Source organism: Euleptes europaea, chromosome 6 (genome assembly GCF_029931775.1).
Source record: "Euleptes europaea isolate rEulEur1 chromosome 6, rEulEur1.hap1, whole genome shotgun sequence".
NCBI classification, from domain to species: Eukaryota; Metazoa; Chordata; class Lepidosauria; order Squamata; family Sphaerodactylidae; genus Euleptes; species Euleptes europaea.
Window position 1 is genome coordinate 74,495,396 of NC_079317.1, and position 21,496 is coordinate 74,516,891.

Here is a 21,496-nt window from a genome sequence, read left to right on the forward strand (position 1 = left end):
GGCATTTTTTGCCAACAGTTGTATTTTTAAGCACATGTAGAGCTGGTACCAACATCAAAACAAGAAGCAAAAGTAATTAGAGAATTCTTTAAATAGGTCTCTGACGAATTGCTCTTGGCATCTTTGGGTCTTGGAGGTAACACTTAACATTTCAAAACATCTTCTTGGATGCATTTCCAGTTCACCCGTTCTGGTGCCAGATCTCAGGCTGCAAAGTATGTACTTCTGATTGACACAATAACTTTCCCTTCTTGCTGAGCGGAGCACAGCCTTGGTATGCACAGTGCATGAGGTTAATTTGAAACTTGTCTGTTAATTTAAATAAATCCAACCTCTCTCCTATCTTCTGTGGTCTTTGTGCAAATCCTGTTGAGGGACACAGCTTTAATTATAACAGGTATTTTCCCCCTTTATTTAATTTTAAGGGCACAGCTGCTCTGTGCTCAGGGAACCTGAGAGCTAAGTGGCATCCAATGGGCTCGCATTCCTCCCTGCCCACCACTTAAAAGGCTAGTAATAACAAATCCTTCAGGACATCAATGGAGTTGCTGTGTTGAATAATCGCAGGCTATCAGGCGGTAGGCTTGCAGCAGCAGCTCCATTGCCTGTGACATCACTCCTGAAGCTCAAACCCCACTCTAAGCTGCCTTCATTAGTCAGTGTGTTCGTTTGTCTGCTTTTCCAGATCTACAGACCGACACACGCGGGAAGGCTGTTTGCAGGGGAAGGACTCTGGGAATCAGAAGCATCGGAAAGGACGGAGGAATAGAGGGAGAGAGGAGACGAGCATCGGGGAACAAAACAGGCTTACAGTATGAAATTCATCTCGCTTCATTACTTGCTGTCTCTTTTCCCTGTACTGGTTCTCAGCACCAGGTGAGTACACAGACCTCTCTGACTTGGAATTCTGTTTGAGAAGCAATTCAGAAGCAATTTTGTAACCGTAATTTTCATTCCACCTTCTCCCATGCTTGTAAGTTCATCTCTCTCTCTCTCTCTCTCTCTCTCTCTCTCTCTCTCTCTCTCTCTCTCTCTCTTTTCTTTCTCTCTCTCTCTCTCTCTTTTCTTTCTCTCTCAGACTTTGATATCTGGTCATTTCCTACTTAGGCTAGTCCATTCATTTCCTCAGCCTGTTTTCTCTGCAATGACCCAAAGGTTTTCTGATTATGCAAAAGTGTTTCTTATAGCCATTCGATATACAGTGCAGCAGTCTTTCATGAGTCCTGGTGAAAATAATGAAGCTTTAAAAATAGACATGGAGTATATTCTGGGTATTTTTCTGCTTAGACTTGAGATTGAAATCAGAGCCCCAAAGCGTAGCCCAGATTTTGTTGTAGTAGGAGTTCTGCAACTGAAAAATCACCTTCTTTGGTCCTGCTGTTTGTTTGCAAGGAGCGTAAGGTTAGAATGGCATCGGGATGTCTGGAAAGTGTTTTGAAGTTCAAGAATTGTAGGAGTTAAATCAATGCGAGAGGTTAGGGCTATCAATCTTGCTTATCGGAAATTTGTATAAAAGCAGGCTATTTTTGCGTATAGCATGCCATGTGCAGTGAAGGGATGGCACTGTCCCAGTGCCACATTTTACTCTGAATGGAAAGTTAGTATTGTGTAAAGTAGAAGATTTTCTGTTGGTGCATGACTTTCCATTTTCTCATGCTTATAAGCAATGAACTGGCAACTTCCTGCTGTGTTGGTTATTAACTACCTTGTAAACTTCTAAGTCTCTGGAGAATACAATGACAATGTGCACATAGATGTTGAAGAGAAATGCCCATCGTTTTATGCCAAGTTCCCCCACCCCTGCAATATTCCCTCACTGGTACATTTGGAAGAGCTTTCTCTATTTTAAGGTTGAAGCACGCAGTCTTGGAAAAAAGACTGTTCACTAAATTGATGAGTGTTCACCTGTACAGAAGCACCTGACAACTGCAGATTTATCCTAGAAGAAAGGGTCACTGAAGAATAGTGAAAGTAGGACTACAGATATTTCCTTCCAAAGTGAGAAATGCCAGAACAAAGTATTTCCTGGTCTGTGCTTTTAAAGAAGTATAAATATTCTGCTTAATCAGTCATGAATTACTTTAGTGTTCTTTGATGGTCTATGCAATTCCCATTGGAACGGTGTGTTATGATTTGCTAATTATCTAAGAACCTGTTTTGATTTAGTAGGTAGTCCTGTGAAATTTCCCTGTTAATTCATATTGACAATCTGGTGTTATCTTAGAATTATGTATACTTTGCTAAATGACACAGGAATTCAGCGAGAGCATAAAGATGGAAATGCAACTTGCCAAGACACAAGTTTGCATCTTAAATGAGCTTTTGACTGAAGTGCTTTTATGACTGAGTTGTTGGCTGCCAACTTATCTCCTGTTGTAAAAAAAGAGAGCAGGGGAAAAAAAATGAAAGGAATCATTTGCATTTTCCCATTTTTTTTAAAAAAAGAGTAGATTTCATCAAAGAAATGAGATATTGTATCACTGCAACCTATGATTAGATCCAATAGGTTTTTTAATGAATATAACTCATTGCATGCAAAATAAACCATTATAGAAAAGTGTTCACAATCCCATTGTTCTGCTTGAGTTTGACAGGTATATGATGAGGCAGGAAAAATATTTGGATCGCTTCCCCTCCCCTCATCAGTATAACTTCATCACTGTAACTTTCAGGCTTAAACTTAGTTAATCATAGATTTGAAGAAAGGTGTTACTTTTATATGATTGACCAGGGAGGAAAGGTAGTGGAATATTTAACAGTGCTCACAGATGAACATTTAAGACTAGTGTCTTTTATTACAAGCCAACATTACAAAGAACTGATTTAAATCTATTTTCCTACTGGAACTTGTTTTTATTTCAATTGGTTTTTAACCTGTACTTGGGTTTTGACCTTGGGTGTTAACCTGTACTGTAAGCCATGTAGATCACACTGTTATAGTGCTAAAGTATTCAAGAACAAAGTGATTGTTTTCTTTATATTTTTTGAACTAGTGAATGTTTGGGGGGGGGAAAGAGAGAGAGAGAGAGAGAATGGAATCCAAGTTGTTGTCTTTTGTTAAGATTACAGGTGAGACATTCTTCTTATTTTGCCACATCTTTAAATGGACTTTACTCCAATGGTAATAATTAGCACATATCAAGGGGTGCATACCTGGAGAACCGGGTTTGATTCCCCACTCCTCCACATGAAGCCAGCTGGGTGACCTTGGGCTAGTCACATTCTCTCGGCCCTACCTACCTCACAGGGTGTCTGTTGTGGGGAGGGGAAGGTGCTTGTAAGTCAGTTTGAGTCTCCCATAAGTGGTACAGAAAGTTGGCATATAAAAACCAACTCCTCTTCCTCTTCCTCTTCTTCCCAGATCCTAATGTGCGTTGCAGGAGATGGGGAACACGTATTCAGTAACAGAATGACTCATGAAACAATAGGTATTGATTGCCCCATTGGATTTCAACATTGGCTTGAGCAGCCCACAATGCAACAACAACTGTACATGGCAAGATTGAGCCAATGATATTTTCACCATAATTTGTCCCTGAATAATGCCATTCAGTCTGAGACATCTAGGGCTTCTTTTTGCTAACATATGGTTAATGTTCAGGCCAATTGCCCAAGCTGAGAAGGTTTTTAAACAGCTGCTGTAGTGAAGATGGAAATCTACTATCCTGATGTGCAAAACTGCTGAAGTTAGGTACAGCCTCATCCATGGGTAGCGTGAGATTTCTTTAGAAGTATGTTTTATCAACTTGTTATGTGCCAGTGCTATCTTCGTTTGGCGTGCTTGACAACATTAAAATAGATAGAAATTCCACTTGATTGGGGAAAAAATGAGAACTTGAAAGAACTGATGATTGTATCATACTATCACACATACATATCTGGATTTTTTGACATTATCTCCACCAGGCAGTAAGCCAAAATGGCACAAAGTGATGGTAATGTGAACTAGCTAAGGTATGGCTCATTTTTTATACAGAAGCAGTATTTTAATACATGTTTTTTCGTAAGTCTTTCTTTGGCATGGGCATAGCCATCCAAAGTGAGGGGGTGAACTGGCTTAGGAGTAGGTGTGACCCCTGCACTCGCATTTACACCAGCATTGGGGAGCTGTGTGGCAGTGTTTCCCTGGCACAAGGGCTTGCACAAAGGAGGCATTCTTGGGGGTGGGGCTGACTTTAGTCTTGCACCTGCAAAATTGGTATGCAGCCCCATGAAACTCAATGGAGAGGTTTCACGGGGCTTGGGGGGGGGGGTTAATGTTCACCTTGCACCTGTCAGCAAGCTGTTCAGGAGGCAACTCGGCTGTGTCTTCCCTGGACACACCTCTACTACTTCCCCTTAGGATTCTGCTGTAATATTAGCAAATGCTCCAATGCCTTGCTCGAAAGAGTTATTAGATCCTATTACTGCAATCCAATGCAGAGTGACTCAGCTGATATCCAATGGCTTAGACTGAAGTACCTCTGCATAGAGTTGCATTGTATGAAGACCTTTGCTCCAGTGAAAGGAGCCTCAGCCTTGTTCCCTTGGAGGAAGGCTTGGTCCATAGAAAGAAGGGTTCCTTGCTTAGTAGAAAGAAGTTGTGGGATCCAACCCACTGGACTCAGGGCAAAGCATAAACCATGCCAGTACATCATCATAACCTGGTTGCATAGATATTACACAGATGCTACACAGCTGCAAGCCTTCGGTGCACAGGCAAGAGCCAAGGGGGTCTGGATGCCTGGCTCTTAGCTTGTGGCATTGACTGAGCTATGCCAGCTGAACTAGCCTCAGCACAGGATGTGCTTTTTAACATTTGCACTGAGGACTTCATGACCTTCAGAGCTTGAGAAGGTTCAGAAAAGAGCAACCAAAATGATCAGGGGGCTAGAGCAACTGCCCTATGAGGAGCAGTTAAAATGCTTAAGGCTGTTTTGCTTAGAAAAAAGGTGAGTAAGGGGAGACATTGTAGAGGTCTATAAAATTATGCATGGTTTGGAGAGGGTGGTTAGGGAGAAGCTTTCTCCCTCTCTAATAATACTAGAACTCGGGGTCATCTGCTGAAGCTGAAAGGTGAGAGATTCAAAACAGATAATAGGAAGTATTTCTTCACACAACGCATAATTAAATTGTGGAACTCTCTGCCCCAGGTGTGATGATGGCTTTAAGAGGGGAGTGGACATGTTCATGGAGGATAAGGCTATCCATGGCTACTAGTCAAAATGGACACTAGTTATGATGCATAGTCTCTCCAGTATCAGAGGAGCATGCCTATTATATGAGCTGATATGGAACACAGGCAGGATGCTGTTGCTGCAGTCGTCTTGTTTATGGGCTGGTTGGTCACTGTGTGAACAGACTGCTGGACTTGATGGGACTTGGTCTGATCTAGCATGGCTTTTCTTATGTTCTTATGACTTGTGTATTTTTTTTAAATTTGTATTCATGTTTACTTTGCCATCTGTTTTGGGTCCCCATTGTCAGTACCAGTACAATTCTGGAAGATCAGAGGCTTGGATCCCACCTAGATTTCCATGGGCACAAGAAGTGGGGGGCGGGTGATTTTCTCAAATCCCCCCCCCCATGGGAGCCCAGCACCTCTGAAATGCTGTTTCTGGGGGTGAGGGACTCCAGGAATAGTTAGAGGGGATTAGAGATCTCCCATGGGAGGGAGGGATCAGCAAAAATTCGGAATAAGATGATTTATCCTGTATGAATAGGAAGTGGTTTAATTAATGAGTGATGGTTCTTCTAATCCACTTTTTTTTTACAAACAGTAAATGTTGATGGATACATGACAAAAACTATCCTTTTAGTGAATAAGCATGTTTCCTATCTGCCATAGAATTTTTATTGTATTAAATCATGAAAAGTTACCATGTACTGTGGTAGAGTAATCCAAAAATGAATTTACACATGAAGTTTTTTTTGTTTGCTTTAAACATATACATTCTAATATATACCAGAAAGTTACTTGTAGCAGTAATATAAATTAGAACATCCTTAGGCTTGCCAAATGTTCTTCTATACAGATCAGGGTTAAGCTAGCAATTTTGGTGGGGTGGGATTTTTGCCAAAAAGTCCATTTAGACTGTTCAAATATTCACCTTTTTGACCCTATTCAGTGTCATTATATCTTTTTGTTGCTGCTTTTGTGGCAGAAGAATGGGGAAATGGCAAAGCCAATATGTGACAAAGATTGACCAAGACTGACTAACAAATTGGCCATCAGATTTCCTTATACATTTTGCAAATCCATGTTCTTCCTTCTGTGGGGAAATGACAGTGACAGAGTGGTTGAAACTGACACTCCAGCATAATTCAGTCTCCAGCAAAACTGCTACTAAATAGTTAAATAGAGATGCTGATATGCCCATGTGTTAAATGCTAGTGAAAATTTTAAACATTTGGTGGGAACGGAAGGTGTTTAAAAACAGTACCAAAATTATCTGTGGAAAATGATTCCTAATTTTAGCTCAGATCTCATCAATCCAGTGTTCCCAGGGTTTTCTATTGTTAATACACAAGGATACATATTAAAACAAAGCTCTGAACAAGTTTTAATAACTCTATACCATACATAATGTACACTGGTCTGTACATTGATCTGAAAAGCACAAATAAGATTCAGCTATGGATGCTTCTGAAATTTGTCTCATCTAAATTTCTTCCCAGAGTATAGATTTCTGATTTGCTCTGAAGTGTTTGTTTCTGGACTCAATGAATTATGAATCTTCCTTCATTTTCTTTTTTAATTTCCAAATTTTGTCACAGAACTGTCCATGTGCAGTTTTCCCTCAGCTTTCCTTTGCTTCATTTATTAGTGTCTTCCCCAGGATGCACAGGTATGCTGTGATGAAGCTCAGCAACAGATCATTCTGGACGGGAACTGTACATACGTTCATATCAAGATCATTTCTGAGGGTTGCCGTGTTGGTCTGCAGTGGAAGAGCTAGCTTCAAATCCAGTGGCACCTTAGAAACTAACAAGATTTTCAGAGCAAAACCTTTTGAGAGTCAAAGCTTTGTTGAAGTATCTGATGAAGGGAGCTTTGACACTTGAAAGCTTATACCTGAAAACCTTGTTGATCTCTAAGGTGCTACTGGATTTGAATCTAACACATTCATATCAAGATTATTTATGTTGTGCTTTACCAGCGCATGTGTCCATTGGAAAACACCATAGAAAAAACACTGGAGAAAAGAATATTGATGGAAACATACGTGCAGATCATCAAGAATGCTTTTTTAAAAACACATTCACATCAGTAGCACAGAGGTAAAAATAATACAAATTAATTGAAGGAAGTGCAAGATTTAGCAAATGAGCCACATTACAATTAGAACTCCTTTCTACTCAAATGAGAATTAAGGAGGAGTGAAATGTTTCACAGGGTGAAATTTTGGAACAATGTAAAATAGGAGAGACTACTAATCACTAAATTCACCTGTGTTCAATCACTTGCAAGATCCATAATATTTGGTAAATTTTTCTTTGGAGCATAGATATACAAGGTGATTCTGCAGAAGTTTAATCATTTTTCAAGGCTTTATTCATTCTTAGACTGTGACCCAAAGAAGTTATGTATATGTGGATGAAAATTATATGTACAGCTGCAGTTTGTTTTTGGTTTTTGATTCCACAGCTCTGGCAGCCAATGGCTTTCAGGGTGTTTCACAGCTTAATTCAACGTGCTGGCTTTCAGCTTGAAAGCCCTAATCAGATTGGTACAAAGTTATCCAAAGGACTGCCTCCATCTCTATGTTCCTACCTATACTATGAGTTAATCTGAGGGATCTCACATTATCATAGGTGTGTCTCTAGTGGAGATCCATGCAAAAGCTAAGCATAAGTTCTCAAGTCTTTGTCATGCCCCCTCATTACAAGACTTCTTTTGGGCTTAAAAGCCTATTTGTTCTGGAAACCTTCAATAGGAAGTAGTATTCATCGTAGGGTTTCTCTGATCTAGTTCATAGGCTGTGGTGATTTTATGCATTTTTATATTGCATTTTATGCTTTTTCTTCCTATCTTTTTTTTTTAATCGCTCAGTTTGCCTTTTTAATGGAACGGCAACATAAAAGTCATGTAGTGGTGTAGTGGTTAAGAGCAGTGGTTTGGAGCAGTGGACTCTGATCTGGAGAAACGGGTTTGATTCCCCACTCCTCCACATGAGCGGCGGAGGCTAATCTGGTGAACTGGATTTGTTTCCCCACTCCTACATGTGAAGCCAGCTGGGTGATCTTGGGCTAGTCACACTGTCTCAGTCCCACCTACCTCACAGGGTGTCTGTTGTGGGGAGGGGAATGAGATTGTAAGCCGGTTTGATTCTTCCTTAAGTGGTAGAGAAAGTTGGCACATAAAAACCAACTCCTCCTCCTCCTCCTCTTCCTCCTCCTCCTCCTCCTCTTCCTCCTCCTCCTTCTTCTAATTGATACATAAAACGAACTTTGAAGTGCTCGCATATGTGTGATAGCAAATATTTTCTCCTGAAGTATTAAACATGACATCGTCTAAGGTATAGAATTCTGTGTACAGCAACAGTAAAGTAACCCTTAAAAAAAGTCTAACAACAACAATGCTTTAATACCCAAACTTAATGGGTGTAGCAATAATAGGGCAATTTAGTGGGAAAACCCTCCCAGATCTTGTATTAGTTAATAGCTTGGGAAATGATTATGATAAGGTACTTATAAAGGAATCATTCCAAGACAGTCTTAAATTGCTACTATAAAATACTTAGTAATTCAGTTCACAGGAACAAATGCCATGTTAGTGACTTGGGACAGAATTAAAAGAAATTTCTCCTGCTATAAAGGCCCAAGTTTGACATTTATTTATTTATTTGAAAATATTTATATCCTCAAAACTCAAGGGTAGCTTACACCAAAATGTCATCTTTATACTGAAGTAAAGCAAAGTAGATGGAAACATTCCTTCTGTTTTAAATATCTGAAATTGAACTTTTAGCTTGCAACATAGTGGAATTTTGATTTTTGCAGCTCCCAGATAACATTTTTATTTTTTTTAAATAGTTTTATATAAATATACAAAAACACACCTCAAGCTAACAACTGTTTGCCTCAGTGTTTAATTTGTCATTCCTGTAGCATCTTAGTTTTCCATCTTCATAGTGATCAGCTGAAAATTCAAAATTTCTGCTGAGAAGAAATGCAGGAATCAGTAGTATCATTGTAAGCTCATTGGCTTCAGTGGACTTAGAAAAGTGAAACTTTGTATAGCTCTGACCTGGATATCCCCAGGCTAGCCTGACCTCATCAGATATCAGAAGCTAAGCAGGGTCGGCCCTGGTTAGTATTTGGATGGGCAACCTCTAAGGAACAAGAGGGTTGCGACGCGGGGGCAGACAATGGCAAACCACCTCCGAATGTCTCTTGCCTTGAAAGCCCCATGGGATCACCATAAGTCAGTTGTGACTTGATGGCACCCCCCCAAAAAACAAACAAACAAACAAACAAAAACCCTCTGTATCAGATGAGACTGTCAGGCTTACTTCAAAATCCTATGGCACTGCCTGGTGTCTAAACGTCTGGTATCCCTTATGTCACATGGCACACTGTCTGGTCTGCTTGACCTTTTAAAAATAAATCACTCTTTTTCCTAAACATGAGAACTAGAGGAGGAGGAGGAGGAGGAAGCATAGCAGCATCAGAAAGTAAGAGCAGAGAGGAACAGAGGCAGGAACAACAGCCAAGAATGATATGTGACAGCTTACTTCTGAATAGGCATGTATAGAATTGCACTGCAATTGTGACAGGAGGAGAGAACAAGAAGGGAAAGCAAACTACATCCATGGACACGCAATCACAGGGCTCTATACCCAGCAACCTGGCAAATCTGCCTTAATAACAATATCATTGGGAAATAGAATTCTGAATTACATATGCTTAGCCAGTTATCAAAAGGTCATCTGCTGTTACATGTACAAACAGCAGGTATCTATATATTTTTTACTCTTGGATCTTCTAATGTTCAGAGTTTCCCAACTCAGTCAACACTATCCCATTCATGTTTCTTTGTAAGTAGGGTTGCCAGCTCCAGGTGATGCTTTTCAACACACACACACACCAGTAACTACAATTCCAAAGAGTCAATGTGAAAAGGTGTATTCACAAATTATTTCAGAAATATCCCTGTCTCATTAAAAACCCCAGACCCAGTGGGTATAATATGGCTAAGAGCTCAAGCCACTTTTGGACACCTCTTTCATTAATGGAGCAATTTTTTATCCATAAGAATTTTCAGGATTTGTGGTGCAGGGACTGCAACGTTCAAAAGGCAGTTGGAGAATGTGCATGCATGAACCCACCCGCGTGAGCATGTTTAAACTATTCAAACACCACCTAACCACTTCTTGAACTTTTGACAGTTCTGATCACAACTAGCATGGTGAACTAGTGGATGATAGAGCATCACTGATTGTTAGGGTTGCCAGGTCCCTCTTTGCCACTGGCGGGAGGTTTTTGGGGTGGAGCCTGAGGAGGGTGGGATATGGGGAGAGGAGGGACTTCAATGCCATGGAGTACAATGGCCAAAGTGGCCATTTTCTCCAGGGGGGCTGATCTCTATCGGCTAGAGATCAGCTGTAATACCAGGAGATCTCCAGCTAGTACCTGCAGGTTGGCAACCCTACTGATTGTAGGTAAGGAGCAAAATGGTTGCTAGGTGCATTTATTGTCACAATTTGTTGCATTAAAGTTTACCAGTTTGTATGGGGGGGGGGAATGGCTTAAGATATGGCAACTGGATGTCTCTATTCCACCCTCAATCACAGCAATTTTAGACTGCAACTTCTGTAGCTATAGGATCTGTATACAACAGAAATTGTTATTTTATTTCTGTTTGAATTCCTCTGAGATTTAAAGGCCCCATGGTGAAAATGCCATTTACACCCTGGCACATAATTCATTCCACACTTGCTTTTATACAGCCTAGGAATACTTTCTTTCTTGGTTGTAAAATGTACTGAATTCCCAGAATAATGGGTGTTTTGATACACTTGGTAGATTGTGCAGGGGTGAAAGGAATGGGGAGAAAGTGGTGCATGTTTGTATCTTGAGACTCATTTGACTTTTCAGATAAACGTTCCTTTATGGGGTGCCCTAATGATCTGCAGCCATACCTAATCCTCTTTCCAGTATATGACTCCTATTCAGGAGTCAATTCATTGGATTCCTGATAAACATAATGGACCATATCCATCCTAATGATTTCAGTATGACAAAATTCAATATTGTTACTTCAGGGATGAACAATCCCAAAGATTCTATAATTATTTTTATGACTTACGATGTTGGGGTTATATCACAAAATTCTGGGAATTGGTCATTAGGCATAAAAAATAAAAGCTCTTATATAAATATATTAAATTACCCTACTACTGAGTCAAACCATTGTGCTATTCATTTAGTAATTGCAGGTATTGGTATGTATCCAATCACACAGTTCCAAAGACTTAATAGAATTTAAGTGCCCCTTCCATAACCTCAGAATAGCTTTTACCTCCCTCTGGTTTCAAACCATGCCAACGGCTTGGATAGCTGGACATTACTCCCAAACACCATGGGCCTCTCGCCTATGTATTTGTGGGGCTGCTCCAGAGGACCTAACTCATTACACCTTATTCTGTCCTCTTTGTACAGAGCCAAGACTTAAATTCCTCGGAGCGATTCTAAAGGGCCTAAATCTTTCTCCAGATCCAGGGAAGCTGCTCTTTCTCCTATCAGACACCTATCCTGATGTTTCCTACAAAGTGTCACTCTTTGCTTTAGCAGCTAAGAAAATCTGAGCTAAAGCTGTTTTTAATCAGGGAACTTAACGTATTTAAATACTAGCCTCTTGTGGGTCAGACTGTTTTAAAGTTATTTTAATGTTATTTTATGATATTTTTATGTTATTTTAATGTTTTGTATGGTGGATTGTGATGGCCTTTGGCCACAGACAATAAACTTTATCACAGTTATCACAGTAGAACAAGTGTTTGGAAGAGGGGAAAGAAATTACTATCAATTCCATTTTGCCCCTGATACTAATTCTGAGGTCTGCTTACACACAGGAAAAATATCTGAGCGGTGGATTTAGTAAACTGTCATGGACTAGGGAAGCAAGGGAGTCTTGTTCCCCAAAGATCACAGAAGGTGGATGCATTCCATCATTTAATATGAATGTGTATAACTGCTATATGAATATTCATTCTCATGACCATTTCAATGCAGGTCTTAAATTTAGACCAAGACAAGGAGAATAGGATTCCCTTAAATGGTACCGCCAGGTTCAGAAGAAATATATGTGTTCTGGCTGGTTTATCAGTGACCAGAGTAGGATTAAAGCATCTCTCAGGAACAGAGCCAGGGAAATTCACAAGCGAAGCCAAACACTCCAGGGTCAATAGAGAGACAGAGGAGTGGCCGTAGTCAGTTATCAGTCCAAGGTTGGGTAAGTTCAGTAGTCAATCACAGAGGTGTTGGCAGGTTCCGCGTGTGACGAACGAGTTGCACCCAGCCCTGAAACTCCTTTCTGGAAGCTTTATAGCTGATGCCTGCCTCTAGGAACCATCCTACCAACACTCTTCATCTGAGCTTCCCTCATGTAGCTTATATTTGGCAGCCGATCTCATGCTGCGCCGGCGTTCCTGCGTTTCTGTGCGCAGTCTTCTGTGGTGGCCTTCCACGGGGGCTGGTGACCCTGGAGAGCTGGGGCCTGGGTCTGGGCCTACTGCCTCTGGTGTAGGAGGTGCCTCTGCACTGCCTAGTGGCTGCACCTCCAAGAGTGCCTGGGTCTGGTCTTCCTGCTTCCCGTCTGCTGACAGCCGTGGGCTGGTCCCACTGGGTCCCTCTTCCTCTGAGGAGTCCTCACTATTGTGGATCACAGGCTGGACCATGACAATATGTCATTGAATATCAAGGGGGGTTATGTCCTGCTTGTGGGTTTTCCAGAAGGAATTTGGTTGAAAACAGAAATGTGGACTAGAAGGACTCTTGTTCTGATGCATCCCTGTTCTTATGTCTGTTGTGGGAAAAGTCTAGTGCATGAGATTTCCAGCAACTTTGGAAAGTGGAGAACTGATTATGGGCATCCACCATTATGTGCTTGAATCCATTTTGGGTACGTATGCCATGGCAAACCAGCGCAATCAGTGTGATAGTGAGGTCTTTACCAAGGAATGTATTCAGTGACAAACTGATTATGAAGCACTCTGATATTCTGAAAGGACTGGAACACTTGGGTCAAATAGCACTGTGCTTGATTATTGCCAAATGGAATTACAATAGAAAGATTTTGAGACTTAGAAGTCAATCACTTTTCTGTATAAGATATGGGCATGGTGCAGATGGAGTTAAGTACTTTTGCATTTCTCTGATTTCCCTGAAGATTTAGGTGTGTGTGCATTAATCATACTTCATTTCAACCATTCACATGGTTAAGTGTTTAACTTTGAGTGGATCTTGTCCTGTGTTCGTAATTGTTCTAAATACACCAATTTTAATTACATTTAATTCAGTCATTGCTACAATGTACATTAAGTGCACGCGAACTTCATTTCTAGCCACTTGAATCCTTCGCAATTTTTTTTTACATAACTAATTATTCTAAGGGCAAATTGGCAATTATTCAGTCTTCTGCTTCAGGACTGTAGTCCTTAGCCAGAAGTTTGGGGAGGGGCCATGGCTCAGTGGTAGAGCATCTGCTTGGCATGCAGAAGATCCCTGGTTCAATCCCCGGCATCTCCAGTTAAAGGGTCTAGGCACGTAGGTGATGTGAAAGACCCCTGCTTGAGTCCCTGGAGAGCCACTGCTGGTCTTATATGATACTGACTTCGATGGACCAAGGTTCGATTCAGTATAAGGCAACTTCATGTGTTCAACTTAACATACCAGTATGATAAAACTGGAAGCTAACTGTGTGGAGAGCATAATTCATACTACACTCATGCATGAAGACTGAGTAGGGGACCACTGTGACCTGACTGTAAACTGGAGTAATGGGATGTGTTGCATCAGATATCTGGTCCCTCAACTGTACAATGAACCCTAAGATTTACTGAAATAAATAATTGCTTAGGATGAAATAATGTGCAAACTACGCGCCTGGAAAATAATACACAGTTCCTACATTTGAATCTGTCTATCCTAGTTGGGAAAGTACATAACTTAAAACATTTTGGGAGGCAAAGCTCAGGTGAGAAAGTATGATAGGAAATAGATTGCTGAACTGCAGTAGGTTCATGCTGAAAATTGTGCAGCTTTATTATCTCGCTAAACTGAATTGATATTTAACTGTTTTAAATACCACTTCAAGCACACAGATGTCTCCACTCTGAAAGTCAAAGCAAAATAACGTAACTAGTATTCAGATGTTCATTATACATTGCTAATTTTTAGTTGCAGATTTTATATGTCATTTCCAACTGTTTTCCCACAGCAGCCTTCCAAAGGTAGGGACTTCCTGTTAATTAGATGCCTATAAAGAGATGGTTAGGTGATGTACTTAGTAGGCATTTTTAAAGTAGCTTCATGCTTCACTTGTATGTATCTGTTTATTTAATAAAGCTCTTTGTATGAACACATAAAGCTGCCTTATACTGAATCAGACCTTGGTCCATCAAAGTCAGTATTGCCTACTCAGACTGGCAGCTGCTCCCCAGGCTCTCAGGCAGAGGTTTTTCACATCACCTACTTGCCTAGTCGCTTTAACTGGAGTTGCCGGGGATTGAACCTGGGACCCTCTGCCTACCAAGCAGATGCTCTACGACTGAGCCACAGCCCCTGGTAGGTATATATACAAAAGCCCTGGTGGACATGTATAGTTTAATTCTATTCATGTGTTTACTTGTAAGTAAGTCTCACTGAGACCAGTGACTGGACTTATTCCCAAGCATGCACAGGGTTGTGGCTTCAGAAACAAGCAACACAACATACATGTTTGTATTTGGGAAGCAATAATCCATCTTTCCTCCCATTGGAATTTTAAAATGTTATAAAGGGGGAAAAACTTTAAAAACTCTTTCTTGAAAGATGCATTGAGCAGAATTGCAGGTGGTGGTGAGATCCAAGATACAGGGGAAACAGAAGAGAGGCAAACTAAGGGAGGGCGTTCTGATACCTTTGCTAGTGGGGCATGGCAGGGCAGGAATTCAGAATCAGAACTTATTAGCATCCATGCCAGTCCAAAAGTAAAAGCAAAAGCAAAAAGAACACAACCCTTCTATTAGGGCCAACAAAATGACCCATAACAGTATACCACCTTTCGAGTTCAGAACACTTCCTTAGGTTTATTGTTCCAAAACATAAATATGTAAAATAAATAAAGTTTAAAAGGTGTTTGGGGAAAGGAAAATTACTCAGGACATGATGGTGAGTTCTAGTCAAGGCTTTATTGTTTGGTAGATGCAGAAGTGTTTCAAGTGGTGCTGGGACATTTTTCCTCCAGGTTTTTTTTTCTGTTTTTTCTTCTGTCCAATACTGTTCTATCTAGATTTTTTTTCTTAATGAAACGTTCAAGTTGGATTTATAATTATGAGAGGATTTACTTCAGAGTGACCTTAAAAATATTAGTTTGGATACAAAGGTGCTGAATATTGTTTTTTTTTTCTTGTTTTAATTCTTGTGGTGGGACTTGTATTATTGCTGTTTTTAATCTTAATTGTTTTATGCTTGTTTTTTGTGATTTTATTGTCATTCTTTACTTAGTGATCCACCTTAGTTAGGTCTCTGTTGTGGAAGCATACACATTTTCTAAGTAAATGCATGAAGTCCTGAATTGTCATGTGGTATCAAGTTTAGTTGTATGTATTTGTATGTTTCAAATTATCCTTAGTGATCTAAGCAACTTTTTATTTTATATTCATTAAGTATGAAATAAAAAAGAATATCCCCCCTCCCTCAAATGGAACATTGCAATGAAATTAAACCAAATTCTCTTGACTAAGGTCTTCCAGGAAAGGAAGCAAACCAGAAAATGCAAAAAAAAAAATAAAAAAAAAATTGCTAGCCCCAAAATTGGCATAAACATTTCCTTCCTATCTTCCATAAAGGATGATCAGTAACAACCCAAGATTCTTCCCTACCCAGGTGGGTGGGTGGTGCTTCCTAGCCCCAAATTTCACTCTCACAAAACAGGAATACATAGCCCGTAATTCTGCTCTTCCCATGAACTCTTGCGATTTTTTGGGGGAAAGGGGTTATCAAATAGATCAAATGTGATTAACAATAATGCCAAGCCCCTTTTAAGTCCCTGACAACTTTACTACCTATGCTGAGGAGCACTGTGGAGGATTGGAGGTGATTGCCTTACATTATTTTTTTTCTTTCATTTGTCTATAAATGAAATGGCTGAGTAATCAGCCAGTTACAAGGATATTGAAGTGTTTTCCATTCTGAGTGAGAAGCATCTGAGTTGATGATATGGATATCTATCACTGGAACTATTACTGTCTCTGTTCATTATGGAGAACACAGTAGAACGCAATGAAAGAGTGTAATGTATAGTAAGAAAATGGAATACCATTTGTAGCATACACTTGTTGGTAATACTGCAACAGAATCAGCAAAATATTTCCAAACATCGTAATGAACTTTTGAATTTCTAACAATTAGTCATGTAAGAATGAGTAAATTGGGGTATGAATTGTGAGTTTGTATGGTGAGCAAACGGTTCCCTTTTCATGTATTTCAGAAAGGCTAGGGGGTAATTCTTCTCTCCTCTATATACCATTTCACCTTAATTATTCCTAAATACCACCTGTTTCTGGTCATCATGATTAAAAATAAAAAGAATTCAGCAAATGCTCTTAAATATACCCAATTTTTGTAATTTAATCTTGACAGTGTCCAAGAGGAAGCTTCAGGCTTTGCTGGTGTACCCGAAATGATTCCTCTGGTCTATTTGCATTGCTTTTATAAATAACAGAATCAGCTTGGATTATTGTCTGTTGGTGAGTCTGGAAGCATCTTTCTGATGCATGCAAGTAAACTTCTGCACTTAGCATTTCTCCCTTTTTACATCTTTCACTAAAATGTTTATTCACTGTTAACATTTTTTATCCTGGCTTTCAGCATTTTGCGGCCAAGGTGACTTACACAGCATAGACATAAATGCAGGAGAGAGAGAAGCAGAGGGAGAGGGAGAAAGCATCACATAGTGAAATGCCACATATATAAGGATCCTTATAAAGTTCTTGCATAGTATCACATGCATGATCAGTAGTCAAAGTCTATGCATGTTCTAAAGTACTTGATAATAAATCCCAGTTCTAAACTCTCTCTCTCACACACACACATAGCTTGACACCTTTGCAAATTAAGTACATGCCAAGTGGGACTGGCCAATGGAGCAAGTGAAAAGTTCTAAAATGTCTCACTGCAGTAAATGCAAGGAGCAGCTCTGAATATGTACAACAGAATTGCAATGATAGCAAATTGGATCCAGTACAAGGCCCCATTCCTGTACTCTTTCAACTTGCCTGTTGAGGGACATCTACTATGAGTCAGAAGCCAAGAGGAAGCTCTGCCACAATCATGTCACTGATTTCTGTAGCTTCCAGCACAGGCACAAAAAAAAAATGTGTTACTTTGACACAGGTCCAGACATTAACAGCTGCCTTCTCAGTGCACTCATTCAGAAGCTGTAGTATTAAATGGAAACACCATTGTTGTATGTGGTTTTTAAGGATGTCATGGTTCCAACTTTTCTATCCATACTGACTGGATATTTGGGAGACAGTCACCATGGAATCAAACTGTGGAGTTGTGGGGTTTGGTTCCAGCTTAGCTTCTGCTGTGATGGAGTTACTCTGATTTGGCTCTGGTTCATTTGTTCTGGTTTCAGTTCACCTTCAAAAGCATTCATGTTTTGATGCTAGGGTTGCCAACCTCCAGGTACTAGCTGCAGTGGCGGACCTACATTTTTGGGGTCCTGAAGCTTGAACTGTTATGGACCCCCCTTTGCAACCAACAACAATAAGGCAACATCCAACAAGGTCTAAAGGGCCTTGCTGCCCTTGCAAGGACCTCGAGGCCCAAATGACAGAGAACAGGGTGGTGGGGTGGCGTCCTTGATAATGGGCCATACAGTGACAAAATAAAACTACAGAACTACTAAGTCGTGCACCAACAAAGAATTTGAGGATCCAGCTTCCCAAATGTAGGCTGTGAATAGATGCTGGCAAGCTCAGTGAGCCCTTACAGATGGAGGTTCAGGTGCTGCAAGCCCCGAGAAAATTTTGAATTTTGACCAATTCCAGGGACATTTTCAGGCCACATGAAATGGGTATTAGAGCATATTCTAAAGTCAATATTAAGTACTTCAACCCATTGGCTTATGATTCTATCACTAAAAAACTCAATCGATTTTGTTGAGAAATTCACTCATTAAAAAAAGTTGCTTCAGGGGCCCCCTCCAGGATTAGGGGCCCTGAAGCTTAAGCTTCACAGTAGATCTGCCTCTGGCTAGCTGGAGATCTCCTGCTATTACAACTGTTCTCCAGCTGATAGAGATCAGTTCACCTGGAGAAAATTGCTGCTTTAGCAATTGGACTCTATGGAATTGAAGTCTCTCCCCTCCACAAACCCTGCCCTCCTCAGGCTCTGCCCCCAAAACCTCCCACTGGTGGCAAAGAGGGACCTGGCAACCCTATTTGATACGGATTTCTAAATTTTGTGGAACAAGTTGATGGGTGTAATTCTTTTGGAATTTAGTCTACCTCAGAGACTGGGTAGTGGCATGCTGCTGTAGCACTAACTGTCCCTGAGGCACCTGTGTGTAGGCTGCTGGGCCTCCAGCCATGGCCAGAGGTTTCCCACTGATGGTCTCTGTGGCCTGCCTCTGCTCCAAGCAGTGTGTCACAGGCTCTCAAAAACTCAACAGTCTGTATTTTCAGAAATGCTGAGCAAGGCTGTCACACACAATGGAAACTTTTAAGTCCTCAAAAGTAGTCAGGACATCATGGATGACCTACTCTCCGGCATTATGTTATAACCAACTGTGGCAAGCAGTGAGAGAAAAATAAAGGGACGTAGTAATGTCAGAAACATTGGTGATGTTAGTGATGTCACACGACCCCCATGTCCTTGCCCCCAGTCTTCCAGCTGGTAACCAGGCAACCCTACCTGTGCATAAAGGTATACTTAATTTAATACCGCTTCTTATATACGTAATTAAGTCAAAGGTTATAGGATCCCCGTGGCGCAGAGTGGTAAGCTGCAGTACTGCAGTCAAAAGCTCTGCTCACGACCTGAGTTTGATCCTGATGGAAGTTGGTTTCAGGTAGCCAGCCCAAGGTTGACTCAGCCTTCCATCCTTCCAAGGTTGGTAAAATGGGGGTAAAGGGAAGATGACTTGGGAAGGCAATGGCAAACCATAAACATAGTTTGCCTAGTAAATGTCAGGATGTGACATCACCCAGTGGGTCAGTAATAACTCGGTACTTGCACAGGGGACTATCTTTACCTTTTTAAAGTCAAAGGTTAGAAAGAAAATGTTTCAGCAACACATTTAACACCTATAGAGACTGCCTGAGCATTGCAGCATAGTAGAGGCACTTTGGGAGGCACAGAAATATCTGTCTTCTCCTCTTTCTCCAACCATCTGTTTACCTTCACAGTCTGCTCCAATGGATTGCATCCTTAAAGCAGCAGGCCTCCACCCAGCCTGCTGTTACCCGGCTCTTTTAATAAAGCATAAAAACCTGGACAGATACAACTGGTATAAATGTTCTCTCAAATATATGTTTTATGTGTTCATGGTTCATTCAGAGAGTAGAGGAAATTAGTGGAAGTCCATCCTTCTTCAGAACCAGTTTATTTTGTTATAGATTTATTGGTCCAGTTCCTGCTGAGTTTGCACAGCCAGTCCTCAAATTATTTGAATACATTAATTGATTCCACTGAAATGTAATGTGTTTGCGGTTATATGATAGTTCAACAGAGCCAGTGCTGTAGATCCTATGGACTTGGGTTCAAATTTTCACTGAGCAACGTTAGGCCGGTTGCTCTTTCTCAGTCTGATCTACTTCACAGTGTTGCTGAGAGAATAAAATTGTAACAGGCAGAACCCTGAACTCCATGGAGGAAGGATGGGATAAAATGGGATAACAGATACTATGTTTACAACATAGTGACCTACACACCTTTTTTTTAAATAAGCACATTTATTAGAACTTATCAAATTAAAACTGCAACACTGTTGTTTGCTGATGCCAGAGACATTCATTCATATATTTTTTAGCTAAAGGTACATTGAAATAATTCTGCTTTGTACTTTTTTATGGAAGGAGGAGAGTGTAGTAGCTTTTTGTATCATAACTGGCATACTCGGTGTGGGTGCAGCCACTGAAAATGAGCACCCACGGGTTGTAACAGAATGGACCTCGTGAATAGAGGGAACCACCACAAGTGAGGCACCTGATGACCTTAGGTGATGCACAGGATTATATGGGGAAAGGCGGTCCATTAGATATGTAGTATAGTGCCCAGAAATTAGTCACACTAGATCTACCACAAATGGAAACAGAAATGGGGATTGCTTAGATTTGACTTAGTGCAAGTGGCTACCATGATCTTTTTCTTGCATTTTCACTTTCTTTAGACCTCTAACACAAGCAGAAATTGTGTGCTGGATTTTTGTGTCACACTGTTGAAATGATTTATCTCCCCCTAATGGATTAACTTCTGGCAGTGGGCTGGAATACAGGTGGGAATTTACTGAAATGCAGATGAGAAAGCAGCAAATGTGTGAAAAATTGAAATGACAGATGTGCTTGAAGAAGCTTTTGATTAGCTGTTTGTTCATCTTGGTACAACAACAAAAATCTGCTTGACGTGCAAACAGAGGTCTTCTGTGTAGAAAAATAGAACTATTTGCTAATTATTTTTAAATTCCAGGTTCTTTAAAGCATCTCCTAGGCATTTCAACAAGATGGAGGGTAATCTTGTTTTTTTTTTAATCTTTGTAAATCAAATATGTGGACCTAACAGTATCATGACCTTCCATTCCACACTGAATAAATAATCTCATTATCACAGCTAGTTCTCTGTGAACATTTTAGAGTTCTCCCTCACATTTCCCTGCAAGCAAAATACAAAGCAAATTGGAGGGTCATCTTCCAGAGAAATATACGAGACCTTCAAGGGAAGCTGAAATAGTTCTGCTAAGTCTAGCAACACCTTTGAGTGCATGCCTATGTTCGTACATCTCTCTATTGTCACGGGATTTTGCTTAAAGTTAAATTTGAAGAAAATGTGACAGTTAAGTTCTCCCTCAGAGATAACCTCTAAGGAAATGCAAGAAAACCCAAAGGTGTTACGATGAGACAAGAAATGTTTCTTGTGAGGGTATGAGCTGAGGAACCATGTAATGATGTATTGTTTTCACTTTAGATATCACAGCACACATTGCACTTGGGGAACAAGCCATGCCTTGTATCCTAAAGGAGAAATAAGATACTTTGATTACTGTCACTGGTTTAGATTATAAGGTAGTTTCTTGGCTTCCTGGATG

At 40.4% G+C, this 21,496-nt stretch overlaps 1 protein-coding gene across 4 annotated transcripts in view; it reads left to right on the forward strand.

The window, feature by feature from the left end:
* Positions 1 to 608: 608 nt before the first annotated feature.
* Positions 609 to 21,496, forward strand: part of LUZP2 (leucine zipper protein 2) — a 426,207-nt gene continuing 405,319 nt past the window's right edge. For 2 of the 4 annotated variants that reach the window (XM_056850995.1, XM_056850996.1), the window contains exon 1: positions 611 to 876. In XM_056850995.1, the coding sequence (XP_056706973.1) occupies positions 815 to 876 (62 nt within the window). In that variant the 5' untranslated portion in view covers positions 611 to 814. Of the gene's footprint in view, positions 877 to 21,496 lie in introns of all 4 variants that reach the window. The other 2 variants (XM_056850997.1, XM_056850998.1) reach the window with 2 other exon arrangements.